At 38.2% G+C, this 24,032-nt stretch overlaps 1 protein-coding gene across 1 annotated transcript in view; it reads right to left on the bottom strand.

Moving 5' to 3' along the window:
• RASA1 (RAS p21 protein activator 1) overlaps window positions 1-24,032 on the bottom strand; it is a 113,012-nt gene that overhangs the window by 53,956 nt on the left and 35,024 nt on the right. Inside the window, exons 2-4 of the mRNA XM_075541259.1 lie at window positions 3,866-4,018; window positions 2,831-2,970; window positions 1,545-1,611 (exon numbers count right to left, since the gene is read on the bottom strand). Of these exons, the coding sequence (XP_075397374.1) occupies window positions 1,545-1,611; window positions 2,831-2,970; window positions 3,866-4,018 (360 nt within the window). The remainder of the gene's footprint in view (window positions 1-1,544; window positions 1,612-2,830; window positions 2,971-3,865; window positions 4,019-24,032) is intronic.

Genomic DNA, 24,032 nt, shown 5'->3' with positions numbered 1-24,032 from the left:
CTCCCACCACACCAATACTGTACCCCATCTCGCCCTGAAACCCTTATTCTACTTGCTGTCCCTATAGGTTCATCAGTCCTGGGTTTCATATACTGAAAAACAGAAAAACATACACACAAATTCAAGAGGGTGACTCCTCAAGTGACATAACACACATGAGATAAACCCTAATATGAACAAACAAAACAAAAATGTTGAAAGTCAGATCAGGTTCAACATGTATCGGGGAGGGGAAGAGGAGTGTCAAATGACAAAGTTTTTACCTTTCATGTCAGGTTTATCCCTTTGATTTATATCAACCATCTCCAAGGCTTAGTAACCACCTTCCTCCCACCCTTCTATTATGGATAGAATGCATATGTCAGTCTCAGCAAACTTTTAGCTCCATTATTGCCAAAAGGGTTATGCAAAGATCAGCTAACTCAACTGATTTTTTTAAATTAAATTATTTAAGAACTGTAAACAAGGAGCCCTGGGATCCTTGTTTTACACAAGGCCAGCAGATCGAAGCAAATCCCTCCTCGAGAGAATGAGGCTTTCTTCTCCTAAAAAAAGAGTTGGACTTAGAAACCACAAGAGCAGCTCTACTCAGTCCCTTCCAGGACTGGAATGACTCGGAATTGACTTGATGGCATTAAGTACCCAAGAATGAGTCTTGGATTTCCCTGTATAATCCAGAGCAAAGTCGCATCCAAAACGTGGTTATGAAGGAATACCCTGGCCCAATGGAGTTCAAGACAAAGAAGTCAGCTAACAAGGTGATGACACTGTTTTGAGGGATTTCAGAGGGGTGATCTTGATAAATTTTTTCAAACACAGCATGATTATAGGATCTCATGAAGAAATGTTAAGAAAACAAACATTCAGTAGTGAGAGAAAGGTCAGGAAAGCTGCACTAAAAATGTTTTGAGTCACAACCATGTAGCTGGCTCTTTCTTTTGAGAGTGAAAAGGGCTGTCCTACAAAGATGTCATTGACACTCTCTACTCCATCCACTCCATACCCCTAATCTTGCCCTTCACACTTCATTTTGTTCCCCAAATTCAAAGAATATTTCAAAGGAACATCCTTGAAGGATGCCACAAGTGTTGTTTACACGTAGTATAAAATGAGTAGTGCAGCATTCTTCAGGGAAAGGTTAGAGAGATGGAAACACTGTCGTCAGAAGTGTATATGCTCAGATGGAGTATACATTGAGAAACAATAGCTTTACATAGTGATATAGTTAATAGAGGTTTCTGTGATTTTATAACATTACTTTTTTATTTACCTTTGTATATTGCAAGAGAACTATTTTTACTTTGTCAAAGGGAGTCTAGTAAATTCTTTCTCCCGTGGCTACTCTGATCCAAATCCAGTCTCAATAGATAAGCCAATATGAGAATATAATAACAAAAGAACCAACATTGAAGGTATTTTATTTTGCTGTATGTTATTTCCTCAAATTCAAAAACCATCTGAATTCAAGCACAGAAAATTTCAAATCCTAGCTCTTTCAAAGGTCTATTTCAAAAGCTCATAAATAAGAATCCATTATAAAATACCTTATTTCATCCGTGTCTGGTACTTTTGTGTAAGGTAGAATGGCTCGCACACGCCTTCTATCTTCTACTGGCTGAAATGCATAAAAGTAAAACATTTTAAAATGATAAGTAACTTAATTGTCTCAATACCAAAAGATGTATGCTCCCATATAGATGAAGCCAGTATGAATCCACATTATAAACTCAATAGCATCATCCAAATTATTTTATATTAAGACTCCTAACAATGTATACACATCCAGAGCCTCGAAATGCTTTTTGTTTATACCAAAATTATTTAACAGTATAATCAATATACTTATACTAGCAATATGAGTTATCCTTCAATTATATATTCGTTAGACAAGAAAATATAAATGAGTCTATCTTTGATGCCATAGAAGACATTGCATTATCTTGCAGCAACTTCAGAATAACACTGACATCAGTAATTTTGTTCAAATATATTAATTAGACTAAATGTAGACTGTCATCATGGGTATTATTTAAAAATAAGATACCTGAGTCAGCTAAGGTGCCATATAGCACCAACAAAGCACACAACATTCCTCTAATTCTTTAATGCTTCCTCCCCTCCTTCCAACAACTATCATGACCCCAATTCTACCTGACAAATCGAACTAGACAGGAACATGTACACTGGTACAGATAAGAACTCTCAACAATAGAATCCAGGACAGATAAACTCCTCAGGAACAGTAATGGGAGTAGCAATACCATGAGGTAAAGGGGAAGGTGGGAGGAGAAGGGTTAGAAACTGGGAACTAACAGCAATGATCAACCCCACTCCCACCCTGAGGGGGATGAACACCAGAAACATGGGGGAAGGGAGAGAGTCGATGGTGTGAGATATGAAAATGATAATAATTTATAATTTATCAAGGATTCACAAGAGTAGGAGGGCGGGGGAGGAAGAGAAAAAAGGAGAGTTGATACCAGGGACTCAAGTAAAAAGAAAATGATTTGAAAATAATTATGGCAACATATATGTACAGATGTGTTTTGATACAATTGATGTATGGATTGTTATAAGCCCCCAATAAAATTATGTATTTAGAAAAATACATTATTAATTATGTGTTAAATAATTATGGTTAATAAATTACCAGTTAATTGCAGTTGATTACTATTAATAAATTAAAATAAATTGATAGATAAAATTATATAAAATTTTCTTTTCAAAATAACAATTACACTTTTCATTTTTTTAAACAGAAATTGCCAGTTTTGCTCTAACCAACATTATCAAAATTAAAGGTCTTAATAATATTGTATTCAAGTTTTACTTGCCTCTGGTGGTGCAACTGGGTAAAGTAATTTTTCTCCTTTAAGTAAACATGAAACGTGACTATAATATCCTATTAGGTCTGAGAGAGAAGAAAAGCGTCTTCCACCAATATAGTAATCTCCACACATAGCAATAATCCTATTTGTACAGGGGGAAAAAATACAGTGTAACACAAATTTTACTTTAATTCTAGCTCCACAATTTTCATATTATTTTCCTTTAAAGGTAACATCTAAAATATTCATGTCTTCCTCACATTAAAATTATTTGAGGATATTTCTTTAAGATGCATGTATGCATTGATATGACATATATAACAGATTATATAATATGTTAATTACACAATTCATGAAAATATTTGAAATTTGTCCTCAGTTAACTATTTTCCATATTTAAGACTATATTTAAAATTTTTAACACTCTTTCTCTAAGAGTAGCTGCCAGATCTCTTGTAACATTTACATACAGAATAATGATTTCAATAATGATGTGACAATACTCCAAGTTGCTTTTAACATCTCAAAATAAAGGAAACACGCTTTGTCATTAATATTAAGATGCATTTCTTAGTTTTTTGATATTTTACATAAAAATAAAGACTACACATGCACTTTTATATCTGCACTTGTAAGTCTACATGACTGAATTAAGGTGAATGCTTGCAGTTTCAGGAAAGTCGAAATATGTTGTATACATCTTAACTTTTAAATTGTTTCTTGTATTTTCTATAATAGTATAATTTTATATTACCTTCATATCAATTTTACTACAAAAGTGATATATATAATAAAAACAAAAAGTGATATATAAGCAAAACAATGTCAATAATCCTGTTCTCAAAAATAAATGCAAATATTCAACAGTATGTACTCAAAATAACTGATCAATATTTTCCATTGATAATGTTCCATCTTTATTACTTATCACTGGAGTCATTCACTTTTATGACAGCAGCTTTATTTGCAAGTAGTACAAAATAGTTAGGCTGCGCTGTAAGTTGCTACATAGCTTCATAATGGGAATGAAGACTTACCTGAAGTGGTTGACAACATTGGTCTGGCTGAGAAATGAAAGCACAAAGGACCCTGGCCGCCGATCACTCTCTCTTATAAGGTAACTGCCAGGCCTGCCAGCCTGCCTGAGGCGCTCTTCTGCTATAGTTCTATCAAGTTTTCCATGATACCACCTGGAACAAACGATAAGAGTAAAGAGAGCAAGCAAAAAATTAATACTGTCAGTTGGAAAACGCAACTCTTAGAAGTTTTAAATACCTAAATGTAACTTAAGTATTGGTTTTATTTCACTCTGCACCAGTATTCTCATTTTAACTAAACTTTTTAACCTCTTTTAAGTCTCTAAAATATTATTCAGTTGTTAATTTGTTTTATAAACCCTAGTCCAATTTTCTCCGTAAATGACCTTTCATTCTTGTTCATGTCTCTACTTCCACAATTCTCTGTGTAAGATGCAACCAGCTAATAAATTCATTACCTCTTAAATAAACAGGACTAAAATAGACAACTAGAAATGGGTCATTAATTCCATTGCCTCTCAGTATACTAAGGAATTCAGAGTTGACACAAAAAAAGCACGTGGAACCTATGAGTAACCTAACACTTTTTTATTCCTTTTTGTGCCTGAATTCGTGGACAGGGAAACAGAACCACCCTGTATCAAAGGCACTATTCTAGTTTCCTATCTCAATGTGAAGATGACTATTTCCTTTGATTCTAAGATTACTTACTCCATGACCACACATTTAACTGCATTTCCCAAAGTTCATCTAACAAACGTGAAATAAATACCACCTTTGTTACTTTACCTTTCTGCTCCAAATTTAAATACATGCTACCTACCATATTGGAACTGCAGAGACTGGCCCTTAAACAAGCTTTAGCTAGTCCTGTATTCACCCCCCAAGGGTCAACTTTCTACCAAACCATACTCAGGCCTAAACAGCAAACAATAACACCTGGAGGGCACAGTTCTTAGAATAAACAACCACACATCAAGAGGGTAGCATTTGCCCAGGGATAAAGCTTACTTAAAAGGAACAGAAAAGGAAGACTGCAGGTAATGGGAAACACAAGCAAGAGGTAAGAAGGCTGTCATACAAATGTGCTTGACACTACGGATGTTATGTATGGACTGTGATAGGAGCTGAAAGAGGCCCCAATCAAATGATTTAAAAAATAATCATGAAATGAGAAGGGAAAAAATGCTGCTACATTGTTTCAACTGCAACCAATGTGATTAAACAAAATGTTTATGAATTGCTAAATAGAAAACTAATTTCTTCTGGAAAGTGTCACTAAAATAACAATAAACTAAGATTTTAAAAGTAGCCTCTGGCTGCTCTAAAATAAAAAATATTATCTTAATTAAAGCTCAAATGATCATGAGTTAACTTTATTGTTCAATCCTAATTATGAAGGTAAATTAGAGTAACACAAATATTTTAAATGTGCCTGCAAAGATATTTTAAAGCTACTTTAACAGCATAAAAGCACTATAATTAAGCTGTTATAACTTGTCACCATTATTTAGAAATCAGAAATATCACTAGACAAAAATAATCACATGTAAGAATAAGCAGAACAGAATTTGAAATCCTCATGGATTTCAGACTTTCTGGTGCCACATAAACCCCTGAAATAATTTTTATACTCTAAACCAAAATTATGCCCTAAAGTGTTCGTAAAAACAAACAAGGGCTTAGTTTAACAAGTACAAAAGGTCTGCCTTGAATGCACTGTTGTGGCTGAGCTCCACGGAGGCAGTTTTGACTTCAGTGACCTCTTCCACTTCTGCAGAAAACAGTGCCATCCTCTCAATTGTTCTAAAGTTGGAGCCCACTGTTGCAGCCACTATGTCACTCCATCCTGTTGAGAGCCTTCCACTTTTTAACTGACCCTCTACTTTTTTGTTTTTTAATTAAGAGATCATTTTATTGAGCTCTTAAAGCCCTTATAACAATCCATACATCAATTGTATCAAGCATATGTTGCCACCATTATTTTCTAGTCATTTACTTTCTATTGAGCCCTTGGTATCAGCCCCCCCCCCCCAAAGTCTTGTGACCCCTTGATAAATTATAAATTATTATTTCCCGATCTTACACCAACTGCTGTTTCCCTTCCTCCACAGTTTCTACTGTTTGTCTTCCTGGAGGGGGGAGGGAGTAGCTATGTGTCCATATTATGATCAGTTCCTCCCTTCCTCCTTTCCTCTCTCCATCTTTCCCTACTCTCATTCCTGTTCCTGGATTCCAAGTGTCCTGAGCTCTTATCTTTAATCTGTACCTGTGCACATGCTCCGGTCCAGCCCGCAGTGAAAAGCAGGACTGGGGTCATGACAGTGAGGGGTGAGGAAGCCTCAAGGAATCAGAAAATACTATGTTTCATTGGTGTTTTACTGCTCCCGGGTACATCCCTTCCTTGTGTTCCTTCTCTAAGGGGATGTCCCATTGTCTACAGATGGGTTTGGGGGTCTCTGCTCTGATCCCCCTCATTCTCAACAATATGGTTTTTTGTTTGGTTAGTTTGGGGATTTCTGTTGCCTCTACTTTAAACTCTACTTTACCAACATCCTTCCCAGCAACGCAATTCAAATGCATCGATTCTTCTTTGGCCTTCCTTATCCAATGTTCAACTTTCACATGCACATGAGGCTACTGAAAATAACACAGCTTGGATCAGGCCCTTAGTCTTCAAAGTAACATCTTTGATTTTCAACATGTTAAAGAAGTCTTGTGCAGCATATTTACCCAATGCAAGTTGCCGTTTGATCTCTTAACTGCGTCTTCCAAAAACATTGATTGTGGATACAAGTAAGGCAAAATCCTTGACAACTCCAATCTCTTCTCTGTTTATTATTATATTACCTACTGGTTCAGTTGTGAGGATCTGGGTTTTATTATTTTGAACACATTATTTCATTTTAAATCTATCAACAAGGGATCTGGAATAACACTAATTTGAAAAAATTAGATAGGAACCCTAGAAGGTGGGGTGGTGGGTTTATGTTAATGAAGGAGGTACAATATGCAAAAGGAGGGTGAGAATAGCTACTTAATTTGAAGACTGTAATCCATAATCCATGTTACTAAATGGTGTATGTTGAAAGAGGAAAAAAAGGAAAAAGCAAACTAATGGAACCAAGGCTTCTAAAAATGCAGGTGCATCTTACAGATGCTTCTCCCTGCCTACACTATGGCCACCTCAACACACACTGCAGAAGTCCTGATGGAGCTTCTGGCAATCCAGAGCAAGCCACAAGTTAGTGATTCAGAACTCACAGCGGCAAACCCTGTATGAGTTGTAGTTTCTACTGCTGTGGAGGTATGCATCATTCAGAATCATTTGTTTTAAACTCAGTCTGAAATAAATATTTCTTGTAAACTGCATCAAAGGAAAATAAAGGCAAATACTACATAGACTATAAAATTCACGGTCATCAAAGTGATTCCAACTCAGAGCAACCCTACAGGAATAAGAAGAACTGCCCCTCCGGGTTTCAGAGACTGTAAAAGCCTCTCTTTCTGCAGCAGAGTGGTTGGTGGTTTCAAACTTTGGATTAGTAGCCTGATTTGTAACCCGTTAAGCCACCAGGGTTCCTCAAAGGCTATACAGTAGTGGTTAAGAGTAAGACACTGGAACCACTAGGTTTGGATGCCAGCTCTGCCAACTCCTTGTGCAAATTTGAGTAATTACTTAATCTCTGGTCTTCCTTGTGCTAATCTTTTTTTCCCTTCTTTTAAAGGACATTCCTATACAGAGCTGCTAAGGCAAAAAGAGGCTGTAGGGCCAAGAAGAGGTCCAGACATATAGCCCCCTCACTGGAGCATAGTGAAACAGGACAATACTGGGGACACACGGTAGGGATAAGTCCAGTCTGACCACCCCCATAATGGGCAAATCCAGAACAGATCAGCAACAGGAGCAAAGTAAAGCCACAAAAACCCGAGGAGGCCCCAAAATAGACTTAAGGCTGGAAGTGGGAACCCCCAGGACCTATGGGGCAATAGTCATAAAGGTCAGCAGATACACCTGGAATTATGAATATTTTTTTCTTTTGCTAGTTTCTTTTTATTCAGTTTTTTTCTTTTTGTTTTATCTCTGTTGTTGTTGTTTTGCCTACCAATATAAGATAGGCCTGGGAAGCAAGCCCAAAGAGAAAGCAACAGGTTCCAGAAGGTTTTGGGGGAAGGAGGGACCTGAAGTAAGGAGGAGGTGGGGGGAAAGGAGCAGTGAGCAAACACCACCATAGACAGGAAAACAACTAGGGAATTAAAGCCAACAATGAGGAGGATGTATAGAATCCGGTGGTGTTGGACCAACAGCAATCTAGCTGAGAGGAATTACTAAGAGGCAAAGAAGGTCAACTGCTAAAGACAAAATGGGTGCACAAGCAAATGTGGGTTAGAAAGCTGATGGTGCTCGGCTATCAAAAGATATAACACCTGGGGTCTTAAAGACTTGAAGTTAAACAAGCAGCCATCTAGGAGAGAAGCAACAAGCCCACCTGGAAGAAGCATACCAGCCTGTGCAATCATGAGGTGTCAACAGAATCACGTAACCGGCATCAGAAGACCCAAAATAGAAACTATATATATATATATTATTGAGAACAAGGAGGTTTGGCACAGAGACCCCAAACCCATCTGTAGACAATAGGACATACCCTCTCAGAAGGGTCACAAAAAAGGGATGAGTCAACCAGGAGCAGTATAGCACCAATGAAACACACAATATTCCTCTGGTTCTTTTGAGGCTTCCTCACCCTCCACTATCATGACCCAAGTCCTGTCTTTCAGTTCTGTCTAGTTCCGGAGCAGGAATGCCAGTACAGGTACAGATAAGAGTTCAGGACACACAGAATCCAGGCCAGATAAACCCCTCAGGAACAGAAATGGAAGTAGCAACACAAGGAGGATAGGGGGAAGGTGGGGAAAGGTGAGGAGTTAGGGGGAACCGATTGCCAATGATTGACGCATAACGCCCTACCCCCATGAACAATAGAAATGTGGGTGAATCGAGACAGTGGTCAGTATAAGATATGAAAATAATAATTTATAATTTATCAAGGAGTCAAGAGGGAGGGAGGAAGGGAGGGAAGGAAGGAGGGAGGGGGGATGGAAGGAAGGAAGGAAGGGAGGGAGGGAGGGAAGGAAAGAAGAGGGCTGATACCAAGAGCTCAAAAAGAAAGTAAATGTTTAGAAAATGATGATAGCAAAATATGTACAAATATGCTTGATACAACTGATGTATGGAATGTTGTAAGAGCTGATAAGGGCCCCCAATACAATTATTTTTTTTAAAAACAACAACTTGCAGTATGCAGATGGTACAATAGTGCTGCTAAAAGCAAAGAAAATCTAAAGTATTGACAGAAACTAAAGGCTACAGTCTTCAGTATGAATTACTCCCCCACACATGGAAAGCAAACATTCTCGTCATTGGACCAATAAGCAATATCATGATTGAAAGAATACAAACTGAAGTTGTCATGGATTTTGTTTCACTTGGATCCACAATCAACACCTATGGAAGCAGTAGTCCAAAACAATCAAGTGACAAACTGTAGTGGGCTACTAAAAAAGTTATCATGATAGTGTTAAAAAGCAAATACATCAGGACTAAGGTGTACCTGAATATATTCAAAAGCTGGACAATAAAGTATGAAGGCCAAAGAAGAAGTGAGATTTTTGAATTATGGGGTTGGCAAAGAACACTGAATATATGATAAACTGCCGAAGAACAAATATGTCCTGGAAGCACCAGGAAGCATCAATCCCTTTAGAAGGACATCATGCCTAATATAGTAAAGTTCAGGGTAAAAGAAAGACCCTCAAGATGGAAAAACAGTGATTTCAACAATAGCCCTCAAACAACAATCATGAGGCTGGCACAGGGTCAGGCAATGCTTTTTTTGCTGTATATAGGATCAGAAGGAGGCTGAACCTACCAGTAACAACACATAGTATGAGGGAGGGAATGCTACAAACCTAGGGCTGACTAAGATAACTTCAACAATGAAAATCTCTAATTTTATGAGTCACATAAAAGTTATCTCCTGTGAATCATGTAACCTTCTATCTCATTATGCTCAATTTTAGGTAGAGAACAGGAGAAATCATTTACACCTAGTTTTGTGGGGGTTTGTTGTCCAAAAAAATATTAACACTCAATATGGAATTTACACTAGATATGGAATCCCTGAGTTCATTTTTCTAGAAACCACACATAACAATTTATTTAAAATATCACAACATCCAAGATAAAAGTATATATTAAATAAATGAACAATAATAAAAGAAATTATGTCGGTTCCTCTAAAAAGGATTACATTGGATGGTCCTGAATAGAGTAGGAGAAAACTATGGAACAAAACTCAATCACAGAAACAGACTAATGGGCAAAAAGAGAGAGAGGGCTCTTGAGACAGTGGTCCTTAGTCACCCTGTTTCAGGTCTAAAACTGAACCACTCTTGCAGTTTGAAAACACAACAAAACAACCAAATGAGACTCAAAGTCAAAGGTCAGAGGGTTAGGAAAGCAGGAGAAGTGGAAACAGGAAACGAGAAAGTGGAGTGGGTTTCTAATGGCTGAGTATCAACTGTTGAATGCAAAACTGATGATCCTCACCTAATTTACAGCAAGTTACAGTACCAGTTTTACTTTTAAATTTGGTATTGCATAAATGTTTTTTTTTCTTCCCCAATCCCCCTGCCTTGCATAAATGTTTTTCTGTGTTCGTGCATGATAATAATGGGCTCTTATGTTTAAAGTTTGTCTCATCTTATCAGGAAGAATAACGTAGAGATTAATGTAATGTGAAAACAGACTGGTCTGAACACAGATATTTAACTTAAACTATACAATTATTTAAAACTAACTTAATACTAAATGAAAGCTGTCTACTACCTGTAGAACAAGTTAAGATAAACTTTTTTCTGAGAAAACTAAATTGAAGCAGATTGCTTTCACTTTTCACTATAACCTTCCTCTTCGTTATGGCACCAAAGTTCTTATGTACAAACTATGCAGAAACCTGATTGTCAGGCATTTGCTTTTATCATCTAAATTACCTGAAATGCTGTGTACCTGATCACAATCCAAACTTAAACATTTTTTTCTGTAATTCTCAATGATGTGACTCATATGTTCTTAAACATCTTTCTGAAATTATTTCAGGCAGGTATATAGGTAAAGGTATATACATTTGCTAAAACTGCTGTAGATTTCCTAACGCTATCTTATTTTCTTTTAATTAAAGTTCCTGCAACTTTCAAATCTAAATTAATGGTTTAAAAAAAAATAAGAGTTGTATGAGTCCCTAATAAAATGTAAAATTGGAAAAGAGGAGAAAAAAATGATTAGGGCAAAGAATGTACAGATGTGCTTTATACAATTGATTTATGTATATGTATGCACTGTGATAAAAGTTGTATGAGCCCCTAATAAATTGTTTTAAAAAAAAAAAGAAACCAACTTTTTAAAGACCAGCATAATGAAATTTCATCTGATGTTAAGTACGTAATTTGGTCATATTTTCATGCCACTATGAAGAGAAAAAGGCATTTAGGTGGCATAGTGGATGTGTTAGTCTAGGTTGACTAGAGAAAGAAATTCACAGATACGCCTATGTCTATAACAAAGAGCTTTATATACAAGAACAATTAAGTATTGAGAAAATATCCCAGCCCTGTCCAGATCAAGTCTGTAAGTCTGGTATTAACCCATATGTCCGATACCAATCTATAAATTGCTCTTCAAACTCACACAACATATGCAATAACACTGAATGCAGGAAGATCACAGTTCAGTGAGTAGAAAGTCTTGTGGATCCAATGGTAGAAGAAGCATCTCAGCACTGGCAGGGGTCTCCACGTGGCTCCTTCAGCTCTACGCCTCTAGCATATCTCCATGTGTCTTCTTAACAGAAATGTCTTGCAGGGAGTATCTGTGTGTCCCACCTCCAGCAAGCTATTTATCTCCTTAGTGCCTCTAAAAAAGCTCATCAAGCTACAACCTGATTGACAAGCTAAACTCCACCTTTTCACTCTTAAATCTCAAATTGACAACAGATTATGTAACTACCACACTGGATTATGCATTGAGCTACTAACAGTAAGGTCAGCAGCTCAAATCCATCAATGTCTCTACAGGAGAAAGATGAGGCAGACTGCTTCTGTAAAAATTTGAAGTCTAGGAACAGCCAAAATAGTAATTCCTCTCTGCACTATATAAGGTTGCTATGAATTGACATTATCTCGATGACAATGGATTTGTTTTTTGATGAAGAAAGAAAGGAGGCTCTAGTGAAATAGTGGGTTAAAGGTTTGGCTGCTAATGGAAAGGTTGGCAATTTAAACCTGCCAGTCACTCCGTGAAAGAAAGATGAGGTTATTGGATGCTGCAAATATGCAGAGCCTTTGAAACACAATTGGGGCAGTTCTATTCTCTCATATAGAACAGGAACAATGGCAGTGGCTTGGTGGGTATGACAAAAGACTAACATTAGGTCACTGGTAAATCACGTGAACAGAGCATGCAAAATACTATAATGCATTTCAGAATAAGTGTATATCACTCAAACTGTAGAAGAATACTCATGTATGTGCTTGGGTGAATTTACAATAAGTGTTCAGGTAGAGACAGAAAGAGACACCCATATTTAAATAGAGAAACCTTAGGTGAAATTAACTCTAGGTAAGAAGAGATACTGTTTCCTTTTACTGTTGTTGCAGTTCGTAGGTGCCATCCTCAGTTGCAACTCACAGTGACACTATGTACAACAAAATCAAACACTGTCTGGTCCTATGCTATCCTCACAATTGTTCTTATGTTTGAGCTCACTGAGGTAGCCAATGTGTCAACCCATCTTGTTGAGGGCTGTGGTAGTTACATAATCTCCTGTCACCTTGTGAAGGGAGATAGTCTAGCCTGTCAATCAGGTTGCAGCCTGATGACCTCAATTTGGAGGCAGGAAGAAGATAAATAGCTCACTGGAGGGCAGACACTCACTCTGCTTGTCTTCCTGCTGACAAGCCACCTGGAGACCCCTGATGGAACCAGAATGCTGGAGCTGGAGGAGTGACATGGAGACCAATGCTAGTGCTGAGATGCTTCCACCACCACTGGATCCACAGACTTTCCACCCACTGGCCTATGATCTTCCTGCATTTGGCATCACTCCATGTGCTGTACGAGTCTGAAGCAGAAATTATAGACTGGTATCGGACATATGGGCTAATACAGGACTTATGGGCTTGCTCTGAACTGGGCTGGGATGTTTTCTTAATATACAATTCTCTTTCATATAAAACTCTCTCTTACACACATAGGAGTGTTTCTGGATATGTTGCTCTAGTTAACACAAGGACCTTTCTCTTTTTAACTTCCTCTCTTCTTTACCAAGCATGATGTTCTTCTGCAGGGACTGGTCTCCCCAGACAATGTGCCCACCATATGTAAAACAATCTCTCACCATCTTCGCCTCTAAGGAGCATTTTGGCTTGTACCCCACCCCTTCAAAGACCGGTTTGTTGCTTTGGCAGTCTATGGTACTTTCAATATTCTTCACAAGCACCATAATTCAAATGTATCAATTCTTCTTTAGTAAAGTCCAGGAAGGACTTCACTTCTTGGGGACACTTCTATGTCTTAAGAAAAAGAACACTGTCAAATGTTCTATTCATCCAAAACTAACTCAACTACAAGGCTAAAAAACTAAAGGTAGGAGGCAACACAGTGCTTAAAAGTAAAATGTATATGAAATACATTCAACCAAGATAACTTCCATTATAATTACTCTTACTCTCATTACCCTAGAAATAAGAATGACAAATAGAAAAACCCACACCCTCTCCAAACAACAAATGTTACATAGTAATCAAATGTTTTTTTTTTTAAATTAGTACACTATCATGAGGTTAACATCAGTACTTCCCCCACATTTTCAATCTCATAATTGTGTACAGGCAGTTCTCAGATAACAAATGAGAACCAATTTGCCCTTAAATCAAATCTGTACATTATGTTGAAACAATTAGGTAAGATTCATATATAACATCAATTTGTCACATGTTTAATGTATAGTTTACATCATACCTGTCTATGCATCAAAAAAATTAAAGAAACACTTTCAACTACACTAACATCTCCCTAACATAATAACACAGTAACAATAACAATAGGCTCCTGGATGGTGCTGTGAGATCAGCATTTGACTGTTAACCAAAAGGTCAGACAGTTACCAGCTACTTCACAGGTCACAGCCTCAGAAACCTACATAGCCATTATGAGACTGAATGGATATGGTGGCTGGGGGTGGGGGGGTCATAAAAATAATAATAATGCTTTGATACATATTACCCATTTACTAATACAAAAAAGTGCCCATTTACTAATACAAACCACTGCATGTACCTTGGACTTTTAATATAATAGGCTTTACAAGGGTTTGGGCACAGCTACCAATTGTTATAAACGATATACGTCAGATGTTCATATCCCACTCGGGGACTAACTGTAATTTCAATTGTCAAAAAAAAGACACCATTACTTACATGAGATTTTTCTTAAACGTTCCACAATTGAAATGTCACATTCAGTGTAATGAGCACTGGTGGTACATTGGTTATGGGCTACTGACTCGATGATTTGAACCTATCAACCACTCAAAAAAAAAAAGAACTATGTGAAAATCAGCTTCCACAAGAAGGGAAACCATGAGGCAGAATAGTTCTACCTCATTAGCAACCGGTTAGGGTTTTGCTTTGTTTTTGTTCATCTACCACTCAATGCGTAAAGACAGACCAGGGAAATGATTTGTGACTATCCAGTTCAATGGATTACTACAACATAGTTCAAAAGATATCTTTTACATAAGTAAATCAAGTTTTTAAAAATGTTTTTGGTATTGTTAATATTGTTCACCATGCTGAAGCTAACATTTTGAAAAGCAGAAACACTAATTCAGTAACTATCTAAATCACCACTTATCTATCCTCTATTTGAAAAAACACCAAGCCAGAATCTGAAGGTTAACAACAAACTTTGCCTTTTAATTTTATTGCATTTTACTTGCTCTATCCCTAAATATGTGCCAAGCACACGGCAGAAAGATAACAGTAGCAGCACAGAATTGCATAACCTATAAATTTATGAGTTACAAACACATACAGACAAGGCAAGCAATGAAAGCCTGCTGTCATAAATACTACAATGTAGGGGCATATATGAAAGCATTTGTCTCTGCTATAGAATTTTAGTTATACACTTCTTGAAAAAGTTGTTTAAATTGAAACCTAAAATACAAAAAGCTACACATGCAGAGACAGCAGGAGATTGAAAAAAAGAAATTGAGAAAGATGTTACCTGTAGAGAGAAAGAGGTAATAAGAAAAATGTAGGTGTGTGTAAATTTATGTACATAAAAGAGGCTTCAAAAAGTTGTGAGAAAATACATTTTCTTTTCATTTCACTTTTCCGGGAACTTTTAAAGCCCCTTTGTATAAACATGAGAATACCTTTTAAACTTTCTTTAGAAACCTAATTCTCATCAAGTCAAATGGAAAGAATATAAGCTTTGAATGAAACCAGACTTACTATCTTACTTGCTGAACTTTCATTTCCTCGAACAAAAATGTACCACACACACACAATCAAAAGTTTAAAGTATTCTTAGATCTATTCTCTCATCTGGCCCCAAAAACACTCCTAGACAGAAGGGAAAACAAAACCAGACATCACAGCTTCAAAGATCACCATATGGCCACAGTTACTTTATAAATACTCTATATCCCAACGAAACTACCTTGATTACTGTCCCTCTAACACAGCGCTTCTCACCTGTGGATCATGACCCCTTTGTGGGTTGAACAACCCACAGAGGTAGCCTGATTCATAACAGTAGCAAAATTACAGTTATGAAGTAGCAATGAAAATAATTTTAAGGTCAGGGGTCACCAAACATGAGGAACTGTATGAAAGGATCCAAGCATAAAAGATTAGGCCATCTGCTCCCATGAAGATTTTCAGAAACATTTATGGAAACGCTCTATGTAGAGTCCTTATAGTCAGAATCCACTTGAAGGTAGTGGCAGTAGGAACTAGGTCAGCACTAGATCCCTGTATGCTTTCTCAAGCACAGCCCTAGTGGTATAGTGGGTTATACAGGGGACTGCTGCTGCTGCTGCTGCTGCTGCTAACTGCTTAGTCAGGAATTTGAAAACACCAGTGGCTCCACGGGAAAAAGATGAGGCTTTCTGTTTCCCTAAAAACTGTTGTCACTTTCAGAAACCCACAAGAGCAGTTCCACTCTGTCCCGGAAGGTCACTCTCAGTCAGAATCAACTCAATGGCAGTGAACGATGCTTTCTCATAATGCTTCTCCCATATAACCTTAAAATAAAAATATTAATAAAAGCAGCTGAATAGCTAAAAGCAATTTTGACAAATGTCATCCTAAAATTAAGGTATTTATTATGCTGCTTGTGTTTTATTACTTTGGATTTTCACAAATTAGCTCACAATAAAACATCCATGAGAATGATGCCCAAAATGCCCTCTCTAAACCAGACTTCCCTTCTAAGCACCTCGTTTAGGTTATCAAAATCTTCACCTTTCAAACTCAAACTCATAGAGACCATACAAGACAGAGAAGAACTGCCCCTGTGGGTTTCATACTCTTTACAGAAGTAGAAAAACCCACAAGCAGCTAGTGATTTTGAACTGCTGACTGTGCAGTTCGCAGTTCAATGTGTAACCCTATATCACCAGGGGTCCCAATTATAGATTTAGTGAATCCAAACATTTAAAAAAACTTACCAACTACCTCTATATACATATCATCCGTTACTCCTGTATGTTTGTCAATGACACCAGTAACTTGATTGTGCTCAGATTCAAACTTCAAGTTTGATTCCTTCCTGTCTGCCCAGCCATAAAACTCTGCCAACTTTATTTCAACACCATACAAATATTTGAACACCAGCTTATCATTCCCTAGTCCATTACTCTAGTTCAAACCCTATATTTCAACTGTTTTAACTCTTCCTACATCTACGGGTGGTAGGTGGTGGGGGGAAATCATTGTCCTAATGGACTCTTCCTAAACCAAAGGCTTAGTCATTTCCCATCAATGGCTAAAGTCTACACTGGCTATCCATTACCAAATGAAGTACAAACTACAAACAGTTCCACAATTCAGACTAGCCTAGTTGTCCTTAAACCCCAAAACTCACTGCCAGGGAAGCAATCCCAACTCAGAGACCTTATAGGATGACAGACAAGAGTACAATGGTCCTTCTGAGTTTCCAAAAAGATTTGGGTTTCTGTTGTAAATCTTTCTCCCATAGAGAATTCAAACCTCCAATGTGAGGACCTAGCTGCTCTTTAATGTCCTATAAATTTATTCACTATGAAGACTAAATAAGCCCTACTTGAAAGTAATTCTTTGTCACAGTCACCTTCAATCGATGCATGTGCAAACTTTTGTACCAATGGAAAGGTGTCCATGTCTTTTCTTGCACTAACGAAAGACTAACAACCTTATGCACCTGTTTCAATTCTGTAAGTAGGTCACCTGGCATTTCTTCAAAGGTACTTCTAAATAGATTCAATCGCCAAGCTTTCCATTAGCAGCTGAGCAAATGAACAGCTTGCATTACCTAGAAACTCCATGAATAAATTTTATATATTCAATGCACAAAAATATTAGTTCAAAGAGCTAGTAGAATGCCAATTGAAATGTTTCAAGAAGCTGCTGAAGCACTGAAAGCACTGACTATTTTATGCCAAGAAATTTGGAAGACAGCTATTTGGCCACAGTTGACTGAAAGAGGTCCTTATTTGTACCCATGTCATTGAAAGGTGACCTAACAAAATGCTCAAATTAGACAACAATATCATTAATATCATATGCAAGTAAAATTTTGCTGAAGATAACCCAAAAACAGTTGCAGCACATAGTAGCAGGAAGCTGTCAGAGTTATCAAAATGGATTCAGAAAAGGATGTGGAACAAAGGATATCATTGCTGAAAGCAAAGAATACCAGAAAGATGGCTAGACTATGAGGAGTTCTGGTGGTGTAGTGCTGACAGAGTGAGCTGTGATCCTCAGAAAGGTGTAATTTTCTACGCCTGTGAGCACTAACCGTTTCTGAAACTCACAGGGGCAGTTTCTACAGCAGTGAGTAATGGGCACCATAAAAAAAATTATACATAGTTTTGTGAAGACTACAACTTCCAGAATACTATAATCGTTCTCCTGAGGAACTAGGACATGGATCAAGAGGCAGTTGTGGAAACAGAACAATACTGCATAGTTTAAAATCAAAAAAGGTGTGCATCAGGATTGTACGCTTTGACCTTATTTATTCAATCGGTATGCTGAGCAAAAATGACAAACTAGATTATATGAAGAATGTGGCATCAGAATTAGAGGAAGGCCTATTGACCATCTGCAATATACAGATGGCACAACCTTGCTTACTGAAATTGAGGAATTGAAGCACTTACTGATGAAGATCAAGGATTGCAGCCTTCAACATGGATTACAAGTCTACATAAAGATCCTCACAACTGGATCAATAAATAACATCATGAAAAAATGGAGAAAAGATTGAAGTTTTCAAGGATTTTGTCTTATTTGGATCCACGATCAATATTCAAGGAACAGTAGTCAAGAAATCAAACAATGCATTGCAAATCTGTTGCACAAGACCTCTTTAAAGTGTGGAAAATCAAGGATGTTACTTTGAGTATTAATGTGAGTTTGACCCAAATCAAGGTATTCTCAATTGCCTCATGTGAAAGTTGGCACTAATAAGTCAGACTGAAGAAGAATCAATGCATAGGAATTGTGATGCTGGCAAAGAATGTTGAAATTACCATGGACTGCCTACAGAACAAGCAAATTTGTCTTGGAAGAAGCACAACCAGACTGCTCCTTAGAGGCAAGGATGGCAAAACTTCATCTCGTGTACTTAGGGCACGTTATCAGGAGAGACCAGTCCCCAGAGAAAGATATCGTGCTAGGTAAAGAAAGGGGGCAACAAAAAAGAGGAAGGCCCTTAATAAGATGGACTGACACTGTCTACAACAATGATCACAAACATAAGAATAATTCTGAGGATGGTGTAGGAATGAAATGAAACCAGGCAAGTTTCATTTTGTGGTACATAGGATTGCTATGAGTTGGTACCAATTCAATAGCACCTAACAGTAACATACACTTATTTTCAAATGAATGAATATAATTATTTTAAACCTGGCATTTTTATGAAAGTAGTGTTATTACAACTGCTACTAAAACACCTAAAAGAGATGTTTGCTGAAACAAAGTTCTGAAGTCAATGGCAGAATATAAGTTTAAAAGCCTAAGAAGTATGATTAGTCTTAAAAAGAAGAAAGATGTCACAGGAAAGGATGAGAAATGTCACAAGGAAAGGATGAGTCAACCAGAGTACAGTACAATAGCACCAATGAAACTCAATATTCCTCTGGTTCTTTGAGTCTTCTTCATCCCCCACTATCATGACCCCAGTCCTGCCTTTCAGTTCTGGCTAGAATGGAGCATGTAGACAGGTATACACGGATTCCAGGTCAGATAAACCCATCAGGAACAGAAATAGGAGTAGTGATATCAGGAGGGTAGGGGAGAAGGGGGAACTGATCACATTGATCGACATATAACCCCCTGCCCAGGAGGACGAACAACAGAAACATTGAAATGAAGGGAGATAGCAGTCAGTGTGAGATATGAAAATAATAATTTATAACTTACCAAGAGTTCACTGGAGTGGAAGGGTGGAAGAAAGGGGGGGGGGAGAGGAGCTGATACCAAGGGCTCAAATAGAAAGTAAATGTTTAGAAATTGATGATGGCAACATATGTACAAATATGCTTGATACAATTGATGTGTGGGTTGTTACAAGCACTGTAAGCGCCCCCAATAAAATCTTTTTTTTTAAGTCATCTTTTCCTTTAAAAACAGAAGCACCAACAACAGTGGATAGAGAGAAAAAAATGTCTTCAACTTTGAGGTGGTGAAGGACATTGCAAGTCACCTCAAGGAAAAATGTATCAAAAATAATTTTGAAATTTCCAGAATATAAGAAATCTAGTCTAACTCCAGTACGTCTCCAAAAACAAAGTTATGCAAGAACTTGCAAATACATGGCTTCAATTCTCGCAAGACATGAATAATAATGGTAATGAGGAAAGGGAATCCATACTTGATGCAAAAGAGTTATTTTCTGATAAACAAAAATGGTTGATGGTTCAAGTCCACCTAAAGAGATCTCAAAAGAAAAGTTTGGAAATCTAGTTTCTAGTGCTGGAAACCTTAAGGAGTGCATTTCTACCCTTCTGCACGAGAGGTCAAAGGTGTCTAAATCAGTGGCAACTGGATTGATTTGTTGTTGTTGTTGTTTTAATATATACTTAATGAGGAAGATTATAATAGGTCTTATGCAGTGTATTAAAATGCTAAGAGGAACAACAGCTGAAAGTAACACATATTACAAAAGTTAGGAACAAAAGGACTGCAGATCAGCAACAAACGCATGGATCAAATTATCTCAAATTTGAACTGTCTACATGTACAGTCAGATCATTTCTCCCATAAAACCACAGAAATCTTTGGCTCTGCAGAATAGCTTTAATTTCTAAATCGTTCTTTCCCACATGTAGAAGAAATCAGGGTACCTGAAAATAACAAGAAATCAGCCTTTGGTATATAATCATGAGATGTTTTGACATTGTAATTGGAGGAATCTCCTCCAAACAAGGGTGCTATAGCATAGGGTACTAAAAAGAGATACAGCCGGTCTTCAATTCCCTTACTCCCTTACTTCTTCATGTTCTATGGCATCGGTCTAGCAATCTCAAAAATCCACACAGGGGACTTCTGCCACTGAACGGTGAAAGGTGATTATGAGAGGTGAAGGATTTAGGGAAGAGAAAAGACAAGCTTAAGTGGAAGTATGTTTGAAATTAAAGTGTTGTCTACTGCTTGTGTAGAAATTAGAATATACTAATGATTGTCCTTTCAAAATGGATTTCCCCACCCACACACCTTAAAACTCATTATGAAACCAAGAAAGCCTGAATAAAATAATCATAATAACAGATCCCCCCAAAACTACTGTTCTCCAGCAATTGGCCAGAACAATAACACCTTGGAGGGCACTTACTAAAGGCAGAATAAATTACTCTTCATGTTTAGTTTTTTAACTTCCAGCTTATCTCTTAATAAATATACTGGATCTCAAAGAATTACAGCACACATACACAAAACTAACCCTGATTAAGTGCATTTAATAACTGAGCTAACCTCAAAATTGTTTTAAATGCGTTACTTTTGAACAGCTACTGATTTTTTCTAAATAATTAAGAGTTAAAATTCAATCACCTAAAAAGTCAGAAGCCAAAGTTTTATTACCATTCAATCACTTCATTAATAAAACTCAGATTAAAACTACATTTTTAAAATTAAACTTTTTATCTAATGTCTTTTACTTTAATTTGTATCAGCATTGTGTCTTAAGCAAACAAGCAACAATAATTGCTAAGCATAACTTAATCTGCCTGATTACAAATAAACAACAAAGTTATTTTTTCAGTTACTTCTCAATGATGTTTATACAAAATATAGATTAACGGTGCTTGTTCAAGTGTCTCCTTACAGGCATTGTAAAATGAGATTCTCAGCATGACTCCATATAGATTCCAGTTTGAGATAGTCCCTGGAAACCCCCCAAAATAGTATACTTATTTACAAAAACAAGACTAGACAAAGTGAAAAATGAAGTTAATACCAGTTAGCCACTGTGGTGGTCTGGGTAGACTACAGAAACAAATATATAGACACTTATATGCCAAAGCAATTGAATATTGAGAAAACATCCTAGCCCAGTCCAGATCAAGTTCATAAATTCGATACTAGCCCATGTGTCCAATACCAATCCATAAATTCCTCTTCAGATTCATGCAACATATGCAGTGAAGCCGAATGCAAGATCACAGGCCAGTGGGTGAAAAGTCTTATGGATCAAGCAGTGATATAAGCATCTCAGCTCTGGCAGGAGTCGCTACGTAGCTCCATGTGCCTTGTCAGCTGCAATGACTCCCAGAGTCAGCATGTGTCGCGCCTCCAGTGAGTTACTTATCTCCTTAGTGCCTCCAAATAAGGTCATCATCAAGCTGCGACCTGATTGCCAGGCAGAGGAAACTTCACCCCTTTACTCTTAAGTCTCAAATTGACAACAGATTATGTAATTACCACACCCACTAACAACAATTAGAAATACAACATGAGTCCCCTGAGGTAAGTACAATCAGCATGACAGAAATGGGGCATTAATCCACCCAAGGGGAGGGTATGGTTTATATCTCCACAGGGAAAGTGGGACCAGACTTCAACCCAGTGTCGCAAGGTGTGAATGCAATATCCCGGCGTGGAGGACGGAACCGGTGGAGAGGTCTGGGAGGCTGGCCCCAGCACCATAAATTAAGTGGATTCCTGCCCCTCCCCCAAAAAGAACTTGTTCCAAAGGACGACATTGACCCTGCAGCTATGGGAGATGGACATATTTGATCAGAGCACACGGGAGCAGATGAAGGGGCAGGAGGAGAGAGTGGAGCACAGCCTGGCCCACCAGGCCGTGATGATGATGTTCCTGAGTAGAGCAGCCAGTCCACAGAGAGAACAACATGGCTGGCCCTACTATGAGACATGATGCCCCTCAGTGACTAAGGGCGATACAGGGGACAGCACCGGAGACAGTGTGGGAATTGCACCTGACCTGATCCCACCACACCGAGGCAAAGCACTGGGGGAGTGCAGCGGAACAGCAAGGGAATGGAGTGGCAAGGTCCCCAGGGAATGCTGAAAGTGGACTTTGGGGCCAGGGCGTGGTGCCCCAACAGACTGGACTGGAAAACGCTCCTAAGGGCCAGCAAAGATCCCTGAACTAACTACAAGCTTTTCTCTTGTGAACTGTTTTGTTCTGTTCTTTTTCAGTGGTTTGTTTTGGTTGTTTTGTTGTCTGGTTGTATACTGTTGCTTTGTGTTCCTCTGTCTAGTTTTCGTGCATGTTAGTGACTCCACAGGTCTGTCTGAATAGGACAGGCTGGATGAACTATCTGGATGAAAAACAACGGGACCGACAGTTCCGGGGGGACTTGGGGTGGGGGGTAGGGGGGGTAAGGAAGTGGTGTTAACAAACCCAGGGACAAGGGAAAAACATGGGACCCCAAAGGGTAGAGAAGGGGGAGTGGCAGGCCTGGTGGGAAATGATCAAGGGTAAGGTTGCTTAGAGAAGAGGTATACTCTAGCCCAGGTGGCGATGAAGCATGGTAGTAGGGCAGGAGGAAGGTCAAGGGAGATGGAGGGAAGAGCTAGGAGTCAAAGGGCATTCATGGAGGTCTAGACAAAGACATGTACATGCAAATATATATAGGAGGTTGGGGAAATAGATCTTTGTGTCGATATTTATAGGTCAAGTATTAAGGTGGCGGAAGGACCTTGGGCCTCTACTCAAACACTCCCTCTATGCATGAATACCTTCTTTTATTAAATTGGAACTCTATGATGCTCACTCTCCCGACACAACGGCTGGAGCCAAAGTGGGTGAACAAGTAAATGTGGTGAAGAAAGCTGATGGTGCCCGGCTATCAAAAGAGATAGTGACTGGGGTCTTAAAGGCTTGAAGATAAACAAGCGGCCATCTAGCTCAGAAGCAACAAAGTCCACATGGAAGAACACACCAGCCTGTGTGATCGAGTGGTCCCAAAGGGATCAGTTACCAGGCATCAAAGAACAAAAAATCATATCAGTGACTGCACACCTCCATGATAGGATCGCTGAAGACAAATGGGTGCACAAGCAAATGTGGTGAAGAAAGCTGATGGTGCCCGGCTATCAAAAGAGATAGTGTCTGGGGTCTTAAAGGCTTGAAGGTGAACAAGCGGCCATCTCGCTCAGAAACAAATAAGCCCACATGGAAGAAGCACACCGGCCAGTGCGATCACGAGGTGCCCAAGGGACCAGATATAAGGCATCATGCAAAAAAAAAAAAAAGATATAAGTGTGTGTATGTATGTGTATTTATGTGTATATGTATATATGTATGTGTATATATATATTATATTAAATGAAGGGGGAAGTGCAGAGTGGAGACCCAAGGCCC

This window comes from Tenrec ecaudatus, chromosome 2, assembly GCF_050624435.1.
Source record: "Tenrec ecaudatus isolate mTenEca1 chromosome 2, mTenEca1.hap1, whole genome shotgun sequence".
Taxonomy (NCBI): Eukaryota; Metazoa; Chordata; class Mammalia; order Afrosoricida; family Tenrecidae; genus Tenrec; species Tenrec ecaudatus.
Note: the sequence above shows the minus strand (reverse complement) of the source record. Positions and strands in the feature narration are given on the sequence as shown.